The sequence below is a fragment of the Capra hircus genome, chromosome 7 (assembly GCF_001704415.2).
Source record: "Capra hircus breed San Clemente chromosome 7, ASM170441v1, whole genome shotgun sequence".
Taxonomy (NCBI): Eukaryota; Metazoa; Chordata; class Mammalia; order Artiodactyla; family Bovidae; genus Capra; species Capra hircus.
Genome location: NC_030814.1, coordinates 16,140,064 through 16,157,325, shown reverse-complemented (window position 1 = coordinate 16,157,325; position 17,262 = coordinate 16,140,064). Strand labels below are relative to the sequence as shown.

The 17,262-nt window shown below is 36.8% G+C and overlaps 1 protein-coding gene across 8 annotated transcripts in view; it reads right to left on the bottom strand.

Annotated features, from left to right (window-relative positions):
* The window catches only part of MCTP1 (multiple C2 and transmembrane domain containing 1), a 557,812-nt gene that overhangs the window by 370,391 nt on the left and 170,159 nt on the right, over nt 1-17,262 (bottom strand). Inside the window, exon 1 of one of the 8 annotated variants that reach the window (XM_018050037.1) lies at nt 2,819-3,023. The exons of the other annotated variants lie outside the window; for them this stretch is intronic. Coding sequence (XP_017905526.1) covers nt 2,819-2,875 — 57 coding nt within the window. The 5' untranslated portion in view covers nt 2,876-3,023. Of the gene's footprint in view, nt 1-2,818; nt 3,024-17,262 lie in introns of those variants that run through there. 8 annotated transcript variants of the gene reach the window in all.

Sequence of the window (17,262 nt, the reverse complement as noted above, 5' to 3'; positions counted from 1 at the left end):
AAAGATCCAAGTTTAGGTACTAGCTGAGCGAAGTCAGGCACTTTCCTTAAGCATTCTGGACCTTAATTCCCTTCTTTCTGAAGTAAGAAGATAAACACATCTAAGTTCACTTCCAAATATCTACATAATTCTGTATATCTTATTCAGTGATAGTGATATTTTCAAGCTCTGTCGAGTTCACAAGTGCTTTCTCACAAAGTCTCGTGTGATTTTTCAGAAGTAGATGTGACCCTCATAACAGATTTTCAGAAGTAGGCAGGAGAGCGATCACTATTTATTTTTCCCAGTGAATGTGCTGCTTTTGCAATCCAGTAGGATTCACTAGAGACTCTAAGATGTAAAGCATAACCCAGAAAGATTTAGTTTTCAGGAGTCAGAAAAAGTACTTCATAAAATAATTTCTTCCTACTCTAGTTTCTCACCCTGAACCCTTCAGACAAAGGTTTACTTACAAGAAAAATATTTTAAAATTTTATGTTATGTGCTTCTGCTAATGTAGCCCCTAATTGGGTGTTGATTTTAGGTTAAAGATAAGATGTAATTGCCACTTGGTAAGTATCTTTTGAGTGAGGATGAGTTTTCTCTAGCTATTTGAAATTTTCGAACAGCACTAAGGCTTGGGTAAAATTAGGTTTTTATTTTTATTTTTGAAGCTTACCTTTGCATACTATTTTTATATAAGCTAGAAATTCACAAGTAAAATAGTTTACAAAATAAGAGAAAAAGGAGACCCTCACTTCTGAAAATTAATGGTCTGAATCCAGAGTGGAATTCTGAGTATCTCAGATATCTTGTCAGTGCTTTTCCTTCAAGAAAACACAAAAACAATTCCACAGAAACATATATAAAACATTACAGTCAAATAAAGTTATACAACAGATGTGATACTACCTCTTTGCAATAATTCTGTAAGGTTGATAAATTTGTCCCAACCATGCTCCCAATTATTCTTTGTCTCAAAGGTCAAGGAATTTCCTAAATAATTGAAATCTAAAAGACTTATTTTTGCCATTATATCTAACCTCTTTCTGACCTCACTCCCCACCAGAACCATTATGAGAGGTGAGAAATAGAGACAGCACCCTATTTGGTCTATTCACTACCCTCCTCTCTCTCTGCCCATTACCCACACTCCTCTTGGATGTGCAAAGAAGCAGGAAAACAGCCAAAGGATGAGGAAAACAGAAAGGAAGGAGGAGAAGCAATCTAATCAGGTAGTTACCAGTTGGCTGTACAATGTCATTAAAACTAAGTCTACATTTGTAACAGAGCATATTATCAAAACTTGAGTTTTATAGCATTTTATCAGCCTGAGTTTTCATTCACAATAACAGTTTGGATGGCCTTTATAATCCAGATTCAAGAATTGGAAACAGTGTCAATTGTAATAAGACACACTTTTGTCTTGATGTAGATTACTACATTCTATTGCTTTATTGACATTTCCTAATTCACATATAGCATAAGGAAAAAGTCTCAAGGAGAATACTTAACAGAATAGCCCCACCCTTGTCCAGGCATAAAAGCAGAGTTTTCTATATATCAATCATCATGTTGTTCTATTTATAACCTCTTGCGTTCTCATCTTTTGGGATATGTGCCTTTTCACTATGCAAGGTCTCCAAAGCTCAGAGTGCTAAGTCATTTTGTTTGAAGTTTTCCTTTTCTAATTCAGAATAATGCCTTTAAATATTTGGAAGCTAAACTAATTTTAATTTCCCCTTCACAGAAGAGGAAAATTTCATGCCTTCACTTCAGCCTTTGTAAAACGTGAGTTATTAAATGTATATATCTAATGGAAAATAACCTCCAAGTTCTAGTTAGAGTCTAGCAATTTTGTAGTGGGCATAATTTTGAATAGAAAATGAAATAATCTCTAAGCATGACAGTGGGTCAATTAAGAAGAAAAAGTATTCTAATACCAACTGTCACTAAAGATAGAAAATCTCTTCAATTCATCAACATCTCACAAATTCACAGCTGTAGCCCTCACAATCAAATTAACCTTTTCTACTTCAGAAGAATTCAAATGCCTTAAATATGACTATCCAGAGTGATATGATACCAGATACACCTTTAGCTCTGATTTGATACCATTTCTTTAATCAATAAAAAACCAAGACAACATTCCTGTTTTCCACTCCCACCTTTCCTCAGCAATCTTCAAGAATTTCAAAAGCAAACCTCTTGTCCACTTCGCTAATCCACAGATTTCTCCATCCATACAATGTATATATGAGTGTCTCCAACAACAGCTCAGGAAACAGGCTTATGATAATAAACTCATATAAAATTTGAAACAAACAGATGAGAAGTCTAAAAATGATGGCCTTTCACTTAAATAAAAAGTCAAAGCAAGAGACACTACTTTTCAACTTTCTAAAAATCAGTAAGACCACTTTTTTTGTAATGGAGAAATACAGTTATTGAGCTATCATTATTTTAAATAAAATCCAAATATAATCATAGGAATTTTATGCATTTACATTTTACCTCTAACCAAGATGACAGGGTAGCAAGAAGAAAAACAATGATTCTGGTACTACTTAATCCTTAAAAACAATATAAAGCTACTACAATGTTTTCACATCTCAGGCACTATATTGATCATTAAAAACTATCATGCAAGCAATATCAATCTATTAAGTATCTCATAAGTGGGCTGTACCATAAATTCAAAATTATTTGCACAAGAATCTCCAAGCCACCTTTAAGATCCTGTGAGAAGGCATTTTCTGAGGCATGATCACATACTATAACAGCCACGTTAATTCAAGGCTGCCACAATACAGTGAGTAAATCAAAATATAACACTTACCTTATTATAAATAACTGGCAAATTACAGGCACCTTTCAGCTTACAGCTATACAGCATAGTTGATTAGAAATAAACTAAACATCTTTCACTCCAGTGACAGAACTGCATCTTCAGACTTGGCTTTCGTTACTGAATCCCAGCAAGAGAGGCTGTACTCCTCTCAGGGCTAGTAGCAGCCTCTTTGCAGAGAACACTTGCTGCTCTGAACAGCAGCGACTTAGAATGAAAGTAAGAGGAACCCGTGATGTTTAAATACCGTTGCTTCACATTCACAGGATATGACTCAACTCTCTCTCAAACCAGTAGGGATAGAGTTTCCCCCCCCGCAAAACTGTTAGATTACATAACAAACATCACATAGGGGGGGTCTCAAATGTTTACAAACTAAAATTGAAAATTTTCACCTGCTAAATCAGATGTGCGTTTTCAAAATCATCAACTTCTTCCCTATGGCACAAACCACAAATGGAAATTTGAATAACAGCATGGCTCAGAGAAAAACGACCCTGCTTACTCTCGGCAATAAATTCATGTAATGTTATTAAATGTGTGTGAACTCGCCAACATCGATCTGACAGGGATATAAAAAGAGTTTCACTAACATTTCATCAGTGCAAACAGTATAGGATCAAACTCTTACTTTAATAGTCAAGAAGTGGCAATTCCACAGAACATAATAGAATCTTCTTCACCAAGTAGAGAATGGAAATAGATCTTTGTGGCTTGCTATCTCTGATTCCCACAGAAATCCTGTCCTACGCTGTCATTACCTTGTACTGCTAGCTCTGCCTACCTCTCCAACTCAGAGTCTTCCTTTATCTTTTTCTCAAACATTTCCACAGGAACATGACTAATGAGAGAACTGCTCTAGCAACTGCAGCAATGTTCTCTGCTTTCCCCACCATCCAATACATCTTAACTCTCAGCTGTATTAAATTTGATCACATATTGAATTATTATATTTGGACGTTTCGGTCAGTAAATATTATAGACTTAGATCCTTGGAAGAGAGTCTACTACATAAATTCAACTGCCATCAGCAAGAACAAAAAGATGAAAACATGCATATCAATAATAGCAAGTAGAGCAGGACTGTTCAATAGAAAGATAAACTGAGACACATATGCAATTTTAAACATTTTAATCATATTATAAAAGGGAAAAGCAACATGTAAACTTAATTTTGATAATGTTTATCCTAATATATCCAAAATACTATCATTTTAATCTATAATCAATATAAAATTAGTTACTTTACAATTTCTATACTAGCCTTGGGGAACTAGTGTATATTTTACATTTAGAGTACATTTTAATCTCAATTAGCTATATTTGCGTACTCAGTAGCTAACACATGGCTGCTGCTGCTCCTGCTAAGTCACTTCAGTCGTGTCCGACTCTGTGCGACCCCATAGATGGCAGCCCACCAGGCTCCCCCGTCCCTGGGATTCTCCAGGCAAGAACACTGGAGTGGGTTGCCATTTCCTTCTCCAATGCATGAAAGTGAAAAGTGAAAGTGAAGTCGCTCAGTTGTGTTCAACTTCGTGAGCCCATGGACTACAGCCCACCAGGCTCCTCCATCCATGGGATTTTCCAGGCAAGAGTACTGGAGTGGGGTGCCATCGCCTTCTCCGAACGCATGGCTAGTAGCTACCATATTGCATAACATAGGTCTTGAATTTGGGGTTCATTCTTAGTCCTCAGGTTGCAGTTCAAATATTGTCTCTTCGGGGAAGGCTTCCTTTACCACCTTACCTGAAATGACCTTCACCAGTTACTTTTCATCTCATGTTCTTTATATTTCCTTCATGGTAAATCACAACCTGGAATTTTCTTCTTTGTTTATTTCCTTATTGATAGTCTGTGGCCCCTAACAAGAATGAAAGAAACGCGAGAGCAGGGACCTTGTTGTAGTCAGTGTTTTATTCCCAGCCCCTGGGACGGTGACCAGTCCATAGCAGAATTTAATAAACATTGTTTAGTAAATGAATACATAAAATATAGAACCTGTACTAAGGGTTGGCAAATAATAGAATATTAACAAATGTGTTTTAAGACTAGGAACCTATCATGTCACTGATACGATCTATCATTATCACTGAATATTTAGCAAACACATTCAGTAACACTTTCCTGAACCGAAAAACAATCTCTCTTTCATAGTGTTAATGATCCTTAATCTGTAATGTGTTTTCTTTTCACATACAATATTAAATATAAATAATAGACTTATTTCATTACTCTGGCAAAGATTTGGAATGATTCTTATAAGAATCCTCTGGTCCTATGACATAAATCTGGATACCATTAGTAAGTCTATCTTCTACTCACAAAAACATTAAAAAAATACTATCTATGAAACATTTGTAGTGACAATTATATATTTGTCTGAGCAGCACACATACCTCCTTCTATTATCATAATCCTTATTTTTATCTAGCAAACCACCCATTCCACCCTCCCTCTCAATCCGTGTGGTTTATACTCTGCTGGCCCAGCCCCACAAGTGGGCAGGTGATGCAGGCTTGAATGATCGGTATAAATTATCCACAAAACTATAGTGACAGGGTCAAGAATGGACACAGGACCCAAGCTGGTGAAGCAAGAGCCAACCCCTGCACTTCTGCTGATATTGACAGAGAGGCTATAAAGTCAATAGAATGTAAGTGTGGAACTGCTGGTTGACATATTGGCTACCACACAAAGTAAGGTTGCCTGAAAATGAGGCCACCCAAGAGAAATAACAAAGATGAGAAGAGAAAATTCTGGACAATGTTACTGTAGTTCCTAGATCTTGCCATTCATTAAAGCACATTTGCCCTTTATGGTAATGATGGATGCACTGGAATATTCACTGCAGAATTTTTTGTAGTAGTAAAAAACCAGAAACTTTGCAATAGGCCATGAAGAGTTGAAGTGTTAAATAATGAGTTAACTATACTAAGGAACATTATATAGCTAATTTTTTTTTAAATGCTATCTAGATGCACTGACATGCTAAGCTCCCTAAAGTACATTCAATGGAAATAACATGTTTCAGAAAAATACATTATCCCAGTTATGGGTACATAAATTTTTATATACAAAGTCATAGAAAAGGACCAGGATGACTGCACACCAACTGTGGACAAATGGTTATGTCTAGGAAAAGAGATTTGAAATAAGAGAGTGACTGGGGGAGGACAAGGAGAAAGCCAGTCATTTCACTTGGTTTATTACCTATTGCATGAATCTCATAAAATGAAAGTGAATTTGTATACCCCTTACGCAAACTGAAAAGAACATGCTACTCTTTAAAATGAAATAAGTTTGATATTTTATATTTCTCTACTGTACTACATTTTTCTCACTCTAAATGGACTACTCTTACTTTTTTTAAAGCAAAGTAACAGAAATGAGAGTTCTTTTCTCTACCACTCTCTCCATTCTTCATCAGTCCAAACTTATGCATTATCTAATTTTTCAGTGTGGCTAGAAGATATGTCAAGAGAGAGACAACGAGAGGGCAGAGAGAGACAGGAACCCACAGCAAGCTACAGGAGGCCCTCCAGTGTACCTTCTAAGATCAGCTAAGGTCTTTGTTTTTTTTTTTTCCTCTTAGCCTCCTGAATGTTCTTTTATTGACTTCATAAAAATATAGCTTCAATTTATTCAACTGTCAACACATTGACAGCCAAATATTCATAATAATATGTTTTACATTAATTTAGTTAGTCTTGGATCAATGTAAATAAACTGGCCTATTATTTGCTCAGTGAAAGGCTTCTGGTCTCTGAATTGGGCAGAACTGCTTTCCTAGCTGGGGCTTCTCTGGTGGCTGAGATGGTAAAGAATCTGGCTGCAATGTGGAAGACCCAGGTTTGATCCCTGGATTGGGAAGATGCCCTGAGAAGGGAAATGGCTACCCACTCCAGTATAAACTCTAAATCTTGGTTGGTTGGTTGTTTTTTTCTGGCTCGATCAAGTCCTCAAAAACCTTCATATTATCTTAGGTACCACCCATGCTTTTGTATTCCCCTGGGTTTCCACAGTATTCCTTCCTTAAAAATCACACAGCTAATGGTACTCAGTCTGAGACAGGAGTCAGGCCCTTTTCAAGTTTAGTAAAGCTAACCAGGATTGGAATTTACATAGTGCTGACACACTGACGTGTTTGCCAGGCAGTGAGTATACTGCTCCATTTTATTCTCAAAGCCGACTTATCCTGATAACTTAAACCTCCTACAGAGTCTGTTGACTCTCTTGAAAACCTTAACATAATGCAAAATTTGCTTCAGATTTCCTGGAAGAAATAAAACATTTCAGATACAATTAAAGCCACCATATGCTCCTGCCTACCCCATTTCCTCCTTAGGTAAATACTCTATAGGATTATCTTTTATCATACCCATGCATCTTTTTATATTTCCATTAAACATGTGTTTATCCATAAATAAGATACTTGTTTGCATATTTTAAGCTTCATAAAATTGTAGCATGACATGTAGATGCTTTAATTTTTAGTTTTATTTTTTTGCTTAGCATTATCTTGAAGTTATATGTATTAAGAGTTCTACACAGTGTAATCTTTTTAATTGCTCTATAGCATTCCAATTCATACAACCATTCCCCTATTGGTAGACTTAGGTTATCTCTAATTTATTGCTACTATTTTTCTTAATTTTTAAAATGATTTCATGTGGGATCTTAGTTCCTCAACCAGAGGTCATTACTTGCACCCCCTGCTTTGGAGGCACAGAGTCCCAATCACTGGTCCCAACTATAGGCACCAAGGAAGTCCCTATTGCTACTATTAAGCTACTTTAATTCTTGAACATGTGCAAGAGGTGGACAGGATTGTTATAAGAGGGGACAGAACCGTAGAGTCATTGGATATGCACAGCTGCACCTTTACTGGAAACTGTCAAACTGCATCCCAACATAATTAGACAATTTACATTTCAGCCAGCAATGTACAAGAGTCTTTCTTACTCTAGATTCCTACTGTCTCCACAATACTGATATTCCAGACTCTGACATTTTTGTCATTTGTTTGTGACGGGTATAGAATCTCAGCATTTTAATTTTGGTTTCTCTAATTACTGCTGAAGTTGAGTATCTGATCTAATTATTATTTGCCTCTTCCCTAACAGGTTGTTTTTCTTCTTCTTACTTTTGGGCGGTCTTCATATACTACAGTTCAACTTCTTTGTCAATTATATGAACTACAGAAATCACTTTTCAGGGTGTAGCTTGTTTTATCATTGTTTATAATACTTTTAGTGGTTTATTATTTTTAATTTTTATGTTTTTTTAATTTAAAACTTTATTTTTTTAGTTATTTATCTATATTTCCTGAGTCAAAAGAATGGTGAATATTCAGCCATTCTTCCTGAAGCATTCTCAACAATAATGTCAGAATGCACATCTAAAAGGGATCTGAGAAGAACTCCTATTTCCAATGAGTTCAGTTCATCAATTACTGAGTATCTGCTATGTGCCCCACACTGGTTAGAGAGACCATACTTGAAGCAATCTTTAAGAGAGAACACACTTGAAGTAATCCTTATAATCAAGAAATAGGAAGTCTAATTGAGGAAAAAAACTTTTAAGTAAATGATGATGATGAAATGGAGAAATAACCATGTGCTAGAGATTGTGGTAATTCATTATTTAATTTAGGAGCAGTTTAATTAAGATGGAGTAAATGTTATTATAAGAGATCTATACAAGATGCTATGAAGCAGAGAGAAAAGAATATGTTATTACCTTGCACCCTAAGGATTATTCAAAATACCAAGTAGTTGAATTTGTAGTAGTATAGACCTGTGAGGTATAGGAAGATCTACAACTGACATTTCTCTTTTCTCAAGCAACTCTATTTTCCCAAATAGATCACTCATAAATTAATTCTATTTAGAAGATTAACAGGAATTAAGGGGCAGGTTATTCATTGGGAAAAGAAATATGCTTCCTTGGGAAAGCTAATTTCTTTTCACAATCAATAATCCAATTATATAATGACATTTTCCTGAATTCATCAGAGACAGCAAAAAGCCTGCGGTTCTTAAGAATCATAACAAAGGGCAAAGGTTCCTGTATTTGATTTTAATAATTTGTAATATTGAAGCTAAAAATAATCTCTTATTTCTTAAAGAAATTCCATCGTAAATACATCTGTAAACCAAGCATCCATATTTATCACTTTTGTAAATACAATGTTCCTATTATTTTTCTTTCAATGCACATAATATCTAGAGCATTTTAAAAGGTATAGAATATGACAGTAGTTAATTTCTTCACCCAGGAGGAAGAAAGGACTCTTGATCTAGAAACAGAGAAGGGAGGCAGGCAGCATCACCTATTTCCTGTGGAAAGATTAAGGGTATCCACTTTCTTGAAGCTATGAGCTTTACACTTGAGTCTTCTATCACTGTAACCTCTAGGACTTACAAACTCAAACGTGTTTGCAATTAGTTATTTGGGGGGCCGACATTAAAATGAATCTGGAAATGAGAAAATAAGACTACCATTTGAGAATAAACCTTTGAAATAAAAATACAGAATGTCAGAGCACGTAAGAAAGGCAAGTTTAACTGTCAGAACGATACAAATTCAAATGCTTCAAGGCATGCACATTACCAGTAGGAAATGCGAGTCAATGTCATGGACCTGGTAGGGATCTGGAAGAAGGGACTGAAAGGCAGCACCAAAGCCTCACCCACAGGGGACAGTCTCTACTAGGCTCCAGAGAATTGACCTCACGTGGGAAGGGTCCAGGAAGGATAGAGGAAGGGTCCAGGAAGGATAGATCTCTGGATTTTTCAAATATTTTTTTCCAATTTTTTAAGTTACGTGAATACTCCTGAATTTTAAATCTTCACCTTTATATAGTATGAGATAAACTAAAGCTTTTGAAGGCCAGATGTGCCAGTCTCGGATTCTCAGATATGACCATGCTCTAAACTGATTCTGCCAATAGGAAGACAGTCCAGACCAAGAAACAGGTACAAAGCAACCTCAGAAGCAAGCATAGTCCATGTTCACTCAAATGCTCAGGGAAAACCCTCAGGGAAAGGGTGCTCTGGGCTAGTGGCATGCCCCTTTTTATTATAAATCTGCCTTTAATTCCATTAAACCTATGAGTCTGAGAATCAACTGTCTTTTGACTCCATGTGCTACTTTCCATCACGTTACTTTCTGATTAGAATTTGGTATCCTGTTTACATGACTTCAGGGAGAACATGCTGGAAAGCTGAGGGACCTGAGGATCTACGCAGCAGCTATGTCTCCCAATATAAAACTTGGTAAGTTGGCAGCCTGGTTAGAGAGGTGGCCTGTCTCCAGGCACAAAGAGCACTTGGGTGGGAACACGAGCTACCACACCCCAGCGGTTTCACTTCTTGTTGTAAAGGGAAGCATTGTCATTCTCGTTCTGTGCATCAATCATATGAGCTTTGTTAATAGAAGCCCAGCTCTAGGGGACAGATGGGCTCCAGAACTGCTGACAGCTCTGGTTTCTGGGCCCATAAGGTCTTGGGCCAGACCATGGAGAGTGAAAGATACCCTAAGACAAGTCTGCCCTGCAAGGCCTCATGGGAGCTTAAGTATTTATCTTACAACCACCCTTACCCTCACTCTGCCCCCATCGCCACACCTTTCAGAGAATCCCTATCTGGTCCTATGAAGGTCCAGAAATTACCTAGGAGTGTGAAGCGGAGAATCAAAGAGAAAAAACCCAAGAACACAGACAGAATATGCACAGAAATGATAACACTTATTTGTAACCATCGGTGCAAGGAAACAGATATTGCGCTATGTGCTTGCTAAAGACCATCCCGTTTAATCCTCAGAAACTCTGAGAAGCTAATACTGTCTTCAGCAATTATTTTACAAGGGAGGAAACAGAGGCTTAAGGAAGTTAAGCAACCTGACCACATTCACACAGGTAACAAGTAGTGGAGTTGGGATTAGAATCCATACCCTTAAACACTGCACTTTGTGGCCTGTATACTTGGTTTCACTTCATTGTTTTCCACACCAAACATGCACTATGTACTTATACGCTGGGCACCATTCTAAGTACTTTACCAATACTAACTAATTTCTTTCTGAAAATAACAGTGTGAAGCGGGCACAAAAATACTCCTGTTCTGATATGGACACTGAGGCAAAGAGAAGTTAAGTAACCTGCCCAAGATTATACAGCTAGTAGGTGGCTGTATAACCAGGATTCAAACACAGGCAGCCTTGCTCCAGAGTCCATGCTTTCAGTCTTGTGGTACTTTTATAATGTTCCCTTGGAAGAAATGATGAAGATTTCAATTTCAAATGTTAATTTCTATACTACTGTAAGTGCAATTTTTCAGAAGGATAGGTATAAAAACAAGGTAAAAAAATTGATGCCATATCATTTCTCTTTATTATATACCATATAGAAAAACTGTAATTCTTCTATATCTGAGAATTATGAAGCAAGTAACCACCATAAAATACTACAGGCCTAGATACAATTATTCTTAGGAGACATATCCAAGGAGGGTGACAAATTTAATTCTATACTTTTCCCCCCTCACTATGCAGAAGAAATTGAAGGAATAATTTTTATTTCTGCATTTATAAATCCTGGGAAGTAAAGATAGGAATACCTTTGAGAAATCTTAGATGAGCAAATATTCCAGAGTTTAATTTAAAGGTCATTTTTTTCTTAGATATTGAACAAGTTTAATTTCAGAATAAAAGTGCATTGAATATAATGAAATTGATGTGGATACATCCTACTTGAAACCAAACTTTCTGTTAAACTTAAAATGGAAGTTTCAAATTCATAAATTGCTGACTTTTATTAAAAATAATACTTCAGAATTGATTTGATAAAAATAACACCTTCTGACTCATGCAGGAAATGTGAAGGAAACTCTTTTATTTAAGTGGTGAGAAAAGGCCTTCATTGGTTCCTATACCACTAAAACAGTCCAATTTAGACCCTCTTAGACAGAGTCTAAAATGTTAATTCAATCCTGAATTCAGAAGATCTGCTTAAGTGTGAGATCTGTTTCATTCCCCTATGGTCTTTACTGTTTGATCAAGTTAATAAACTCGTTCCAGAACCTGTCATCTTGAGAGACACAGCATTCTTCTGAACCAGCTCATAAAGCTGGCACTCAACAAAAAGAAACAGTACCTACAAAGCTTTCTTTATTTCAGTTCTCTACTCTCTGCAACACTCCATCTTAATTTACACAATTCATGTAGTCTGGTCATCAAAGCATAGCTTACTCCCCTAACATTACTGCTTGTCTAGGTTTATGCCTCCGAATTCTTAACACACCCCACACTCAGGCCCCTCACCTGGGGCCCCTTCATATTTCTCTTTCATTCTGTTTCTACTGTCATTCTTCCTTGCACTGTCTCCATTTGATAAAACAATTTTAGGAATTTCAAGGTAATTTTTGAGGCAAGATTCCATGGTTGTTCAAAGAGCAGGTTTTAAAAATCTGAGTACTCTATCAGGGCAGCACTAGGGAATTCCCCAGCCTCCACAGCTAGCCAGCCAAGCACCCAGCCCTTCTCACCAGCAAGTCAGAACCAGCCCAGGACTATGCACTCCAGGGCTGCAGAGCTGGATGCACTGGGATCTGGCCGTGTTTACCAGCAGGTAAGCAGCCACTGCATGCAGCAGCTTTCACAGCCAACCAGGCTGAGGGCCAGCCCTGCCTGCCTGCACACCAACAGCAGTTATCCCTGTCACAACAGAAGGGCCCACGCAGCAGCCCCTAACACATATAGATCTGGTGAGAGAGGGGAATGTGCAACCAGACTACATCTCCTACTTAAGGCCACTTCTCCAGAATCAGGAAATATAAATGACCTATTTAATACACAGAGACAAGTCAGAGGATAAAACAGAGAATCAATCAAAATGATGACAGAGGAATATGTTCCAAAGGAACTACCAAGACAAACACTCGGCGGGGGCGGGGGGCGGGGGGAACCAAGGTGGAGATAAGCCACTTATTTCATGAAGAGTTCCAGGGAATAATAATAGAGATTCTCAATAAACTGGAAGATAGGATAGGATTAACATAAAGTTAAAAAGTATAAAGAAGGTCTGAACAGATGAGGAATACAATAACAAATGAAAAATACACTACAGGGAATCAACAGTAGGTTAGATGACAGAAAGCAATGGATCATTGAACTGGAAGACCAGGTAGAGAAAATCACCCAAGTTAAACGCAAGCAAAAGGCAAAGGAGAAAAGGAAAGATATATCCATCTGAATGAAGAGTTCCAACGAATAGTAAGGAGAGATAAGAAAGCCTTCCTCAGTGATCAATGCAAAGAAATAGAGGAAAACAAGAGAATGGGAAAGACTAGAGATCTCTTCAAGAAAATTAGAGATACCAAAGGAATACTTCATGCAAAGATGGGCACAATTAAGGACAGAATTGGTATGGACCTAACAGAAGCAGAAGATATTAAGAAGAGGCGGCAAGAATACAGAGAACATTACAGAAAAGATCTTCATGACCCAGATAACCATGATGGTGTGATCACTCACCTAGAGACAGACATGCTGGAGTGCAAAGTTAAGTTAGCCTTAGGAAGCATCACTATGAACAAAGCTAGTGGAGGTGATGGAATTTGAGTTGAGCTATTTCAAATTCTAAAAGATGATTCTGTGAAAGTGCTGCACTCAATATGCCAGCAAATTTGGACAACTCAGCAGTGGCCACAGGACTGGAAAAGGTCAGTTTTCATTCCAATCCCAAAGAAAGGCAATGCCAAAGAATGCTCAAACTATCATACAATTGTACTTGTTTCACACACTAACACAGTAATGCTCAAAATTCGCCAAGCTAGGCTTCAACAGTACATGAACTGAGAACTTCCAGATGTTCAATCTAGATTTAGAAGAGGCAGAGGAACCAGAGATCAAATTGCCAACATCTGTTGGATCATAGAAAAAGCAAGAGAGTTCCAGAAAAACATCTATTTCTGCTTTATTGACTGTGGCAAAGCCTTTGATGATGTGGATCACAACAAACTGTGCAAAATTCTACAAGAGATGGGAATACCAGACCACCTTACCTGCTTCCTGAGAAACCTGTATGCAGGTCCAGAAGCAACGGTTAGAACTAGACATGGAACAATAGACTGGTTCCAAATTGGGAAAGGAATATGTCAAGGCTGTATATTGTTAACCTGCTTTTTTAACTTAGATGCAGAGTACATCCCATGAAAAGCCTAGCTAGAGGAAACACAAGCTGGAATCAAGATTGCTGGAGAAATATCAATAACCTCAGTTATGCAGATGACACCACCCTTAGAGCAGAAAGTGAAGAGGAGCTAAAGAGCTTCTTGATGAAAGTGAAAGAGGAGAGTGAAAAAGCTGGCTTAAAACAACATTCAAAAAACAAAGATCATGGCATCTGGTCCCATCACTTCATTGCAAATAGATGGGAAAACAATGAAAACAGTGGGAGACTTTATTTGGGGGGGCTCCAAATTCACTGCAGATGGTGACTATAGCCATACAAGTGAAAGACACTTGCTTCTTGGAAGAAAAGCTATGACAAACCTGGACAGCATATTCAAAAGCAGAGACATTACTTTGCTAAACTGTCTAGTCAAAGCTATGGTTTTTCCAGTAGTCATGTATGGACGTAAAAGTTGGGCCATAAAGAAGGCTGAGTCCTGAAGAATTGATGCTTTTGAACTGTGGTGCTGGAGAAGACTCTTGAATAGCAACTTGGAAGCAAGGAGATCAAAGTGGTCCATCCTAAAGGAGATCAGTCCTGGATATTCATTGGAAGGACTGATGCTGAAGCTGACGCTCCAATACCTTGGCCACCTGCTGCAAAGAGTCAACTCATTAGAAAAGACCCTAAAGCTGATTGAGGGCAGGAGAAGAAGGGAACAGAGGACAAGATGGTTGGATGGCATCACCATGAGTCTGAGTTTGAGAAAGCTCTGGAAGATGGTAAAGGACAGGGAATCCTGGCATGCTGCAGTCCATGGATTCTCAGAGTCAGACACAACAGAGTGACTGAGAAACAACAACAAACAGAAAAAAAAATTTTTTTTAATGTAGATACTTTACAATACCACTGGCCCAACATCAACTATACTAAGGTTTATATTCTCAGAAGGAGTAGAGAAAGAAGGAAAGGAGCAAAGAACTTACTTAAAGAAATAATAGCTGAGAACCTTCCTAACTAGGGAAAGGAAACACACCTCTAGGAAGCATGGGGTCCCAAACAAGATGAACCCAAGGAAGTTCACACCAAGAAAACTTACGATATTAATGGCAAAAATTAAAGACAAGGAGAGAATCTTAAAAACTGGAAAAGGAAAGCAACTAGTTACATTCAAGAGAATTTTCATAAGACATTCAGCTGACTTTTTAGCAGGAACTTTCCAGGCCAGAGGAAGTGACTGTATCAAAGTGATGAAAGGGAAAAAATCCACAACAAAGGAAACTCCACCTGGCAAGGTTATCATTCAGACCTGGAGGAGATATAAATAGTTTCATAGACAAGCAAAAGCTAAAAGAGTTCAGCACCAGTAAATCAGGTATGCAAGAAATGTTAAGGGGACTTCTCTAAGCAGAAAAGATCACAACTAGAAATATAAAAATCACAAAAGGTAAAATATTATTGGTAAAAGCAACCATGCAGTACAGGTAGTTGATTAACTGGTTAAAAAACAAAACTAAAATCATCTATATCCACAATTAGTAATTAAGGAATACATAAAACAAAAAGATGCAAAATATGATGTCAAAAACATTAAGTATGGGGGTGATGAGTAAAAATGCAGGTTGTTTGAATGAGTTTGAACTTAAGAGATCATCAATTTAAGCAATCATTTATATAGAGAGACTGTTATATATGAACTTAATGATAACCACAGTCTAAAATCTAGAATAGACACACACATACAAATATAAAGGAATCCAAATATAACACTGAAGATAGTTATTAAATCAGAAGTGAAGAAAGCAAAAGAAGAACAAAAGAATAAAAACAGAACTACAAAACACCCAGAAAATAATTAATAAATGGCAATAAGTATATACCCATCAATAAATACTTTAAATGTAAATAGACTAAATGTTCCATTCAAAAGACATAATGTGGCTGAATGGGTAAAAATCCAAAACCCAAGTACACACTGCTATACGAGACTCACTTCCAATCTAAAGACACACAGACTGAAAGTGAGGGAATGAAAAAGTGTCTCTTAAGCAAATGGGAATGAAAGAAATCTAGGATATTAATACCAACATCAGACAAAACAGACTTTAAAACAAACACTGTGACAAAAGACAAAGGAGGACACTACGTTATGATCAAGGGATCAATCCAAGAAGAAGATGTAACAACTGTAAATGTATGTGCAGCCAACATAGGAGCACCTCAATACATAAAGCAAATATTAACAGGTATAAAGGGAGAAACTGACAGTAACACTGTGTTAGGGAACTTTAATATCTCATATCAATGGACAGGAAGTCATATATCATCCAGACAGAAAGTCAACAAGCAAACACTGACTTTAAATAACACATCAAATCATATGGACTTAATAGAAATATATTTACATTTCTTGCAAAGGCAGCAGAATATGCACTTTTTTCAAATGCACATGGAAAATTCTCTAGGATATGTCACATACTAGGACATGAAACAAGTCTCAATAAATTTAAGAAGACTGAAATTATATCAAGCATCTTTTACAAGCACAAAATATGAGACTAGAACAAGAAAAAAAAATTGCAAATAACACAAACAATTGAAGGCTAAACAATATGCTACTAAACAACGAAAGGGTCATTGAATAAATTAAAGAGAAAATAAAAAAAATCTAAAGACAAATGAAAATGAAAACACAATGGTCTAAAATCTATGGAATGCAGCAAAAGCAGTTCTAACAGGGAAGTTTACAGTGATATAAACTTACCTCAGGAAAAAGGAAAAAAATATTAAATAAACAATCTAAACTTACACTTAAATAAACTAGAAAAGGAAGAACAAAAGCCAAAGTTAGTAGAAGGAAAGAAATCATAAAGATAAGAGCAGAAATAGAGTAAAAAAATAGAAAAGCTCAATGAATCTAAGAACTGGTTCTTTGAAAAGATATGCAAAATTGGTAAATCTTAGGCCAAATTCATGCAGATAAAGAGAAATAAAATCAGAAATGAAAGAAGAAAAGTTACAACTAACACCACAGAAACAGAGGAATCATAAGAGATTGCTATGAATGATGACACACCAATAAGATGGAAACCTATTAGAAATGGATAAATTCCTAGAAATGTACAGTCTCCCAAGACTGAATCAAAAAGAAAGAGGAAATATGAAGAGATCAATTGTCAGTAATAAAACTGAATCAACTGAATCAGCAATAAAAAGAACTCCCAACAAAAAGAATCCAGGACAGATGGCTTCACAGGTGAGT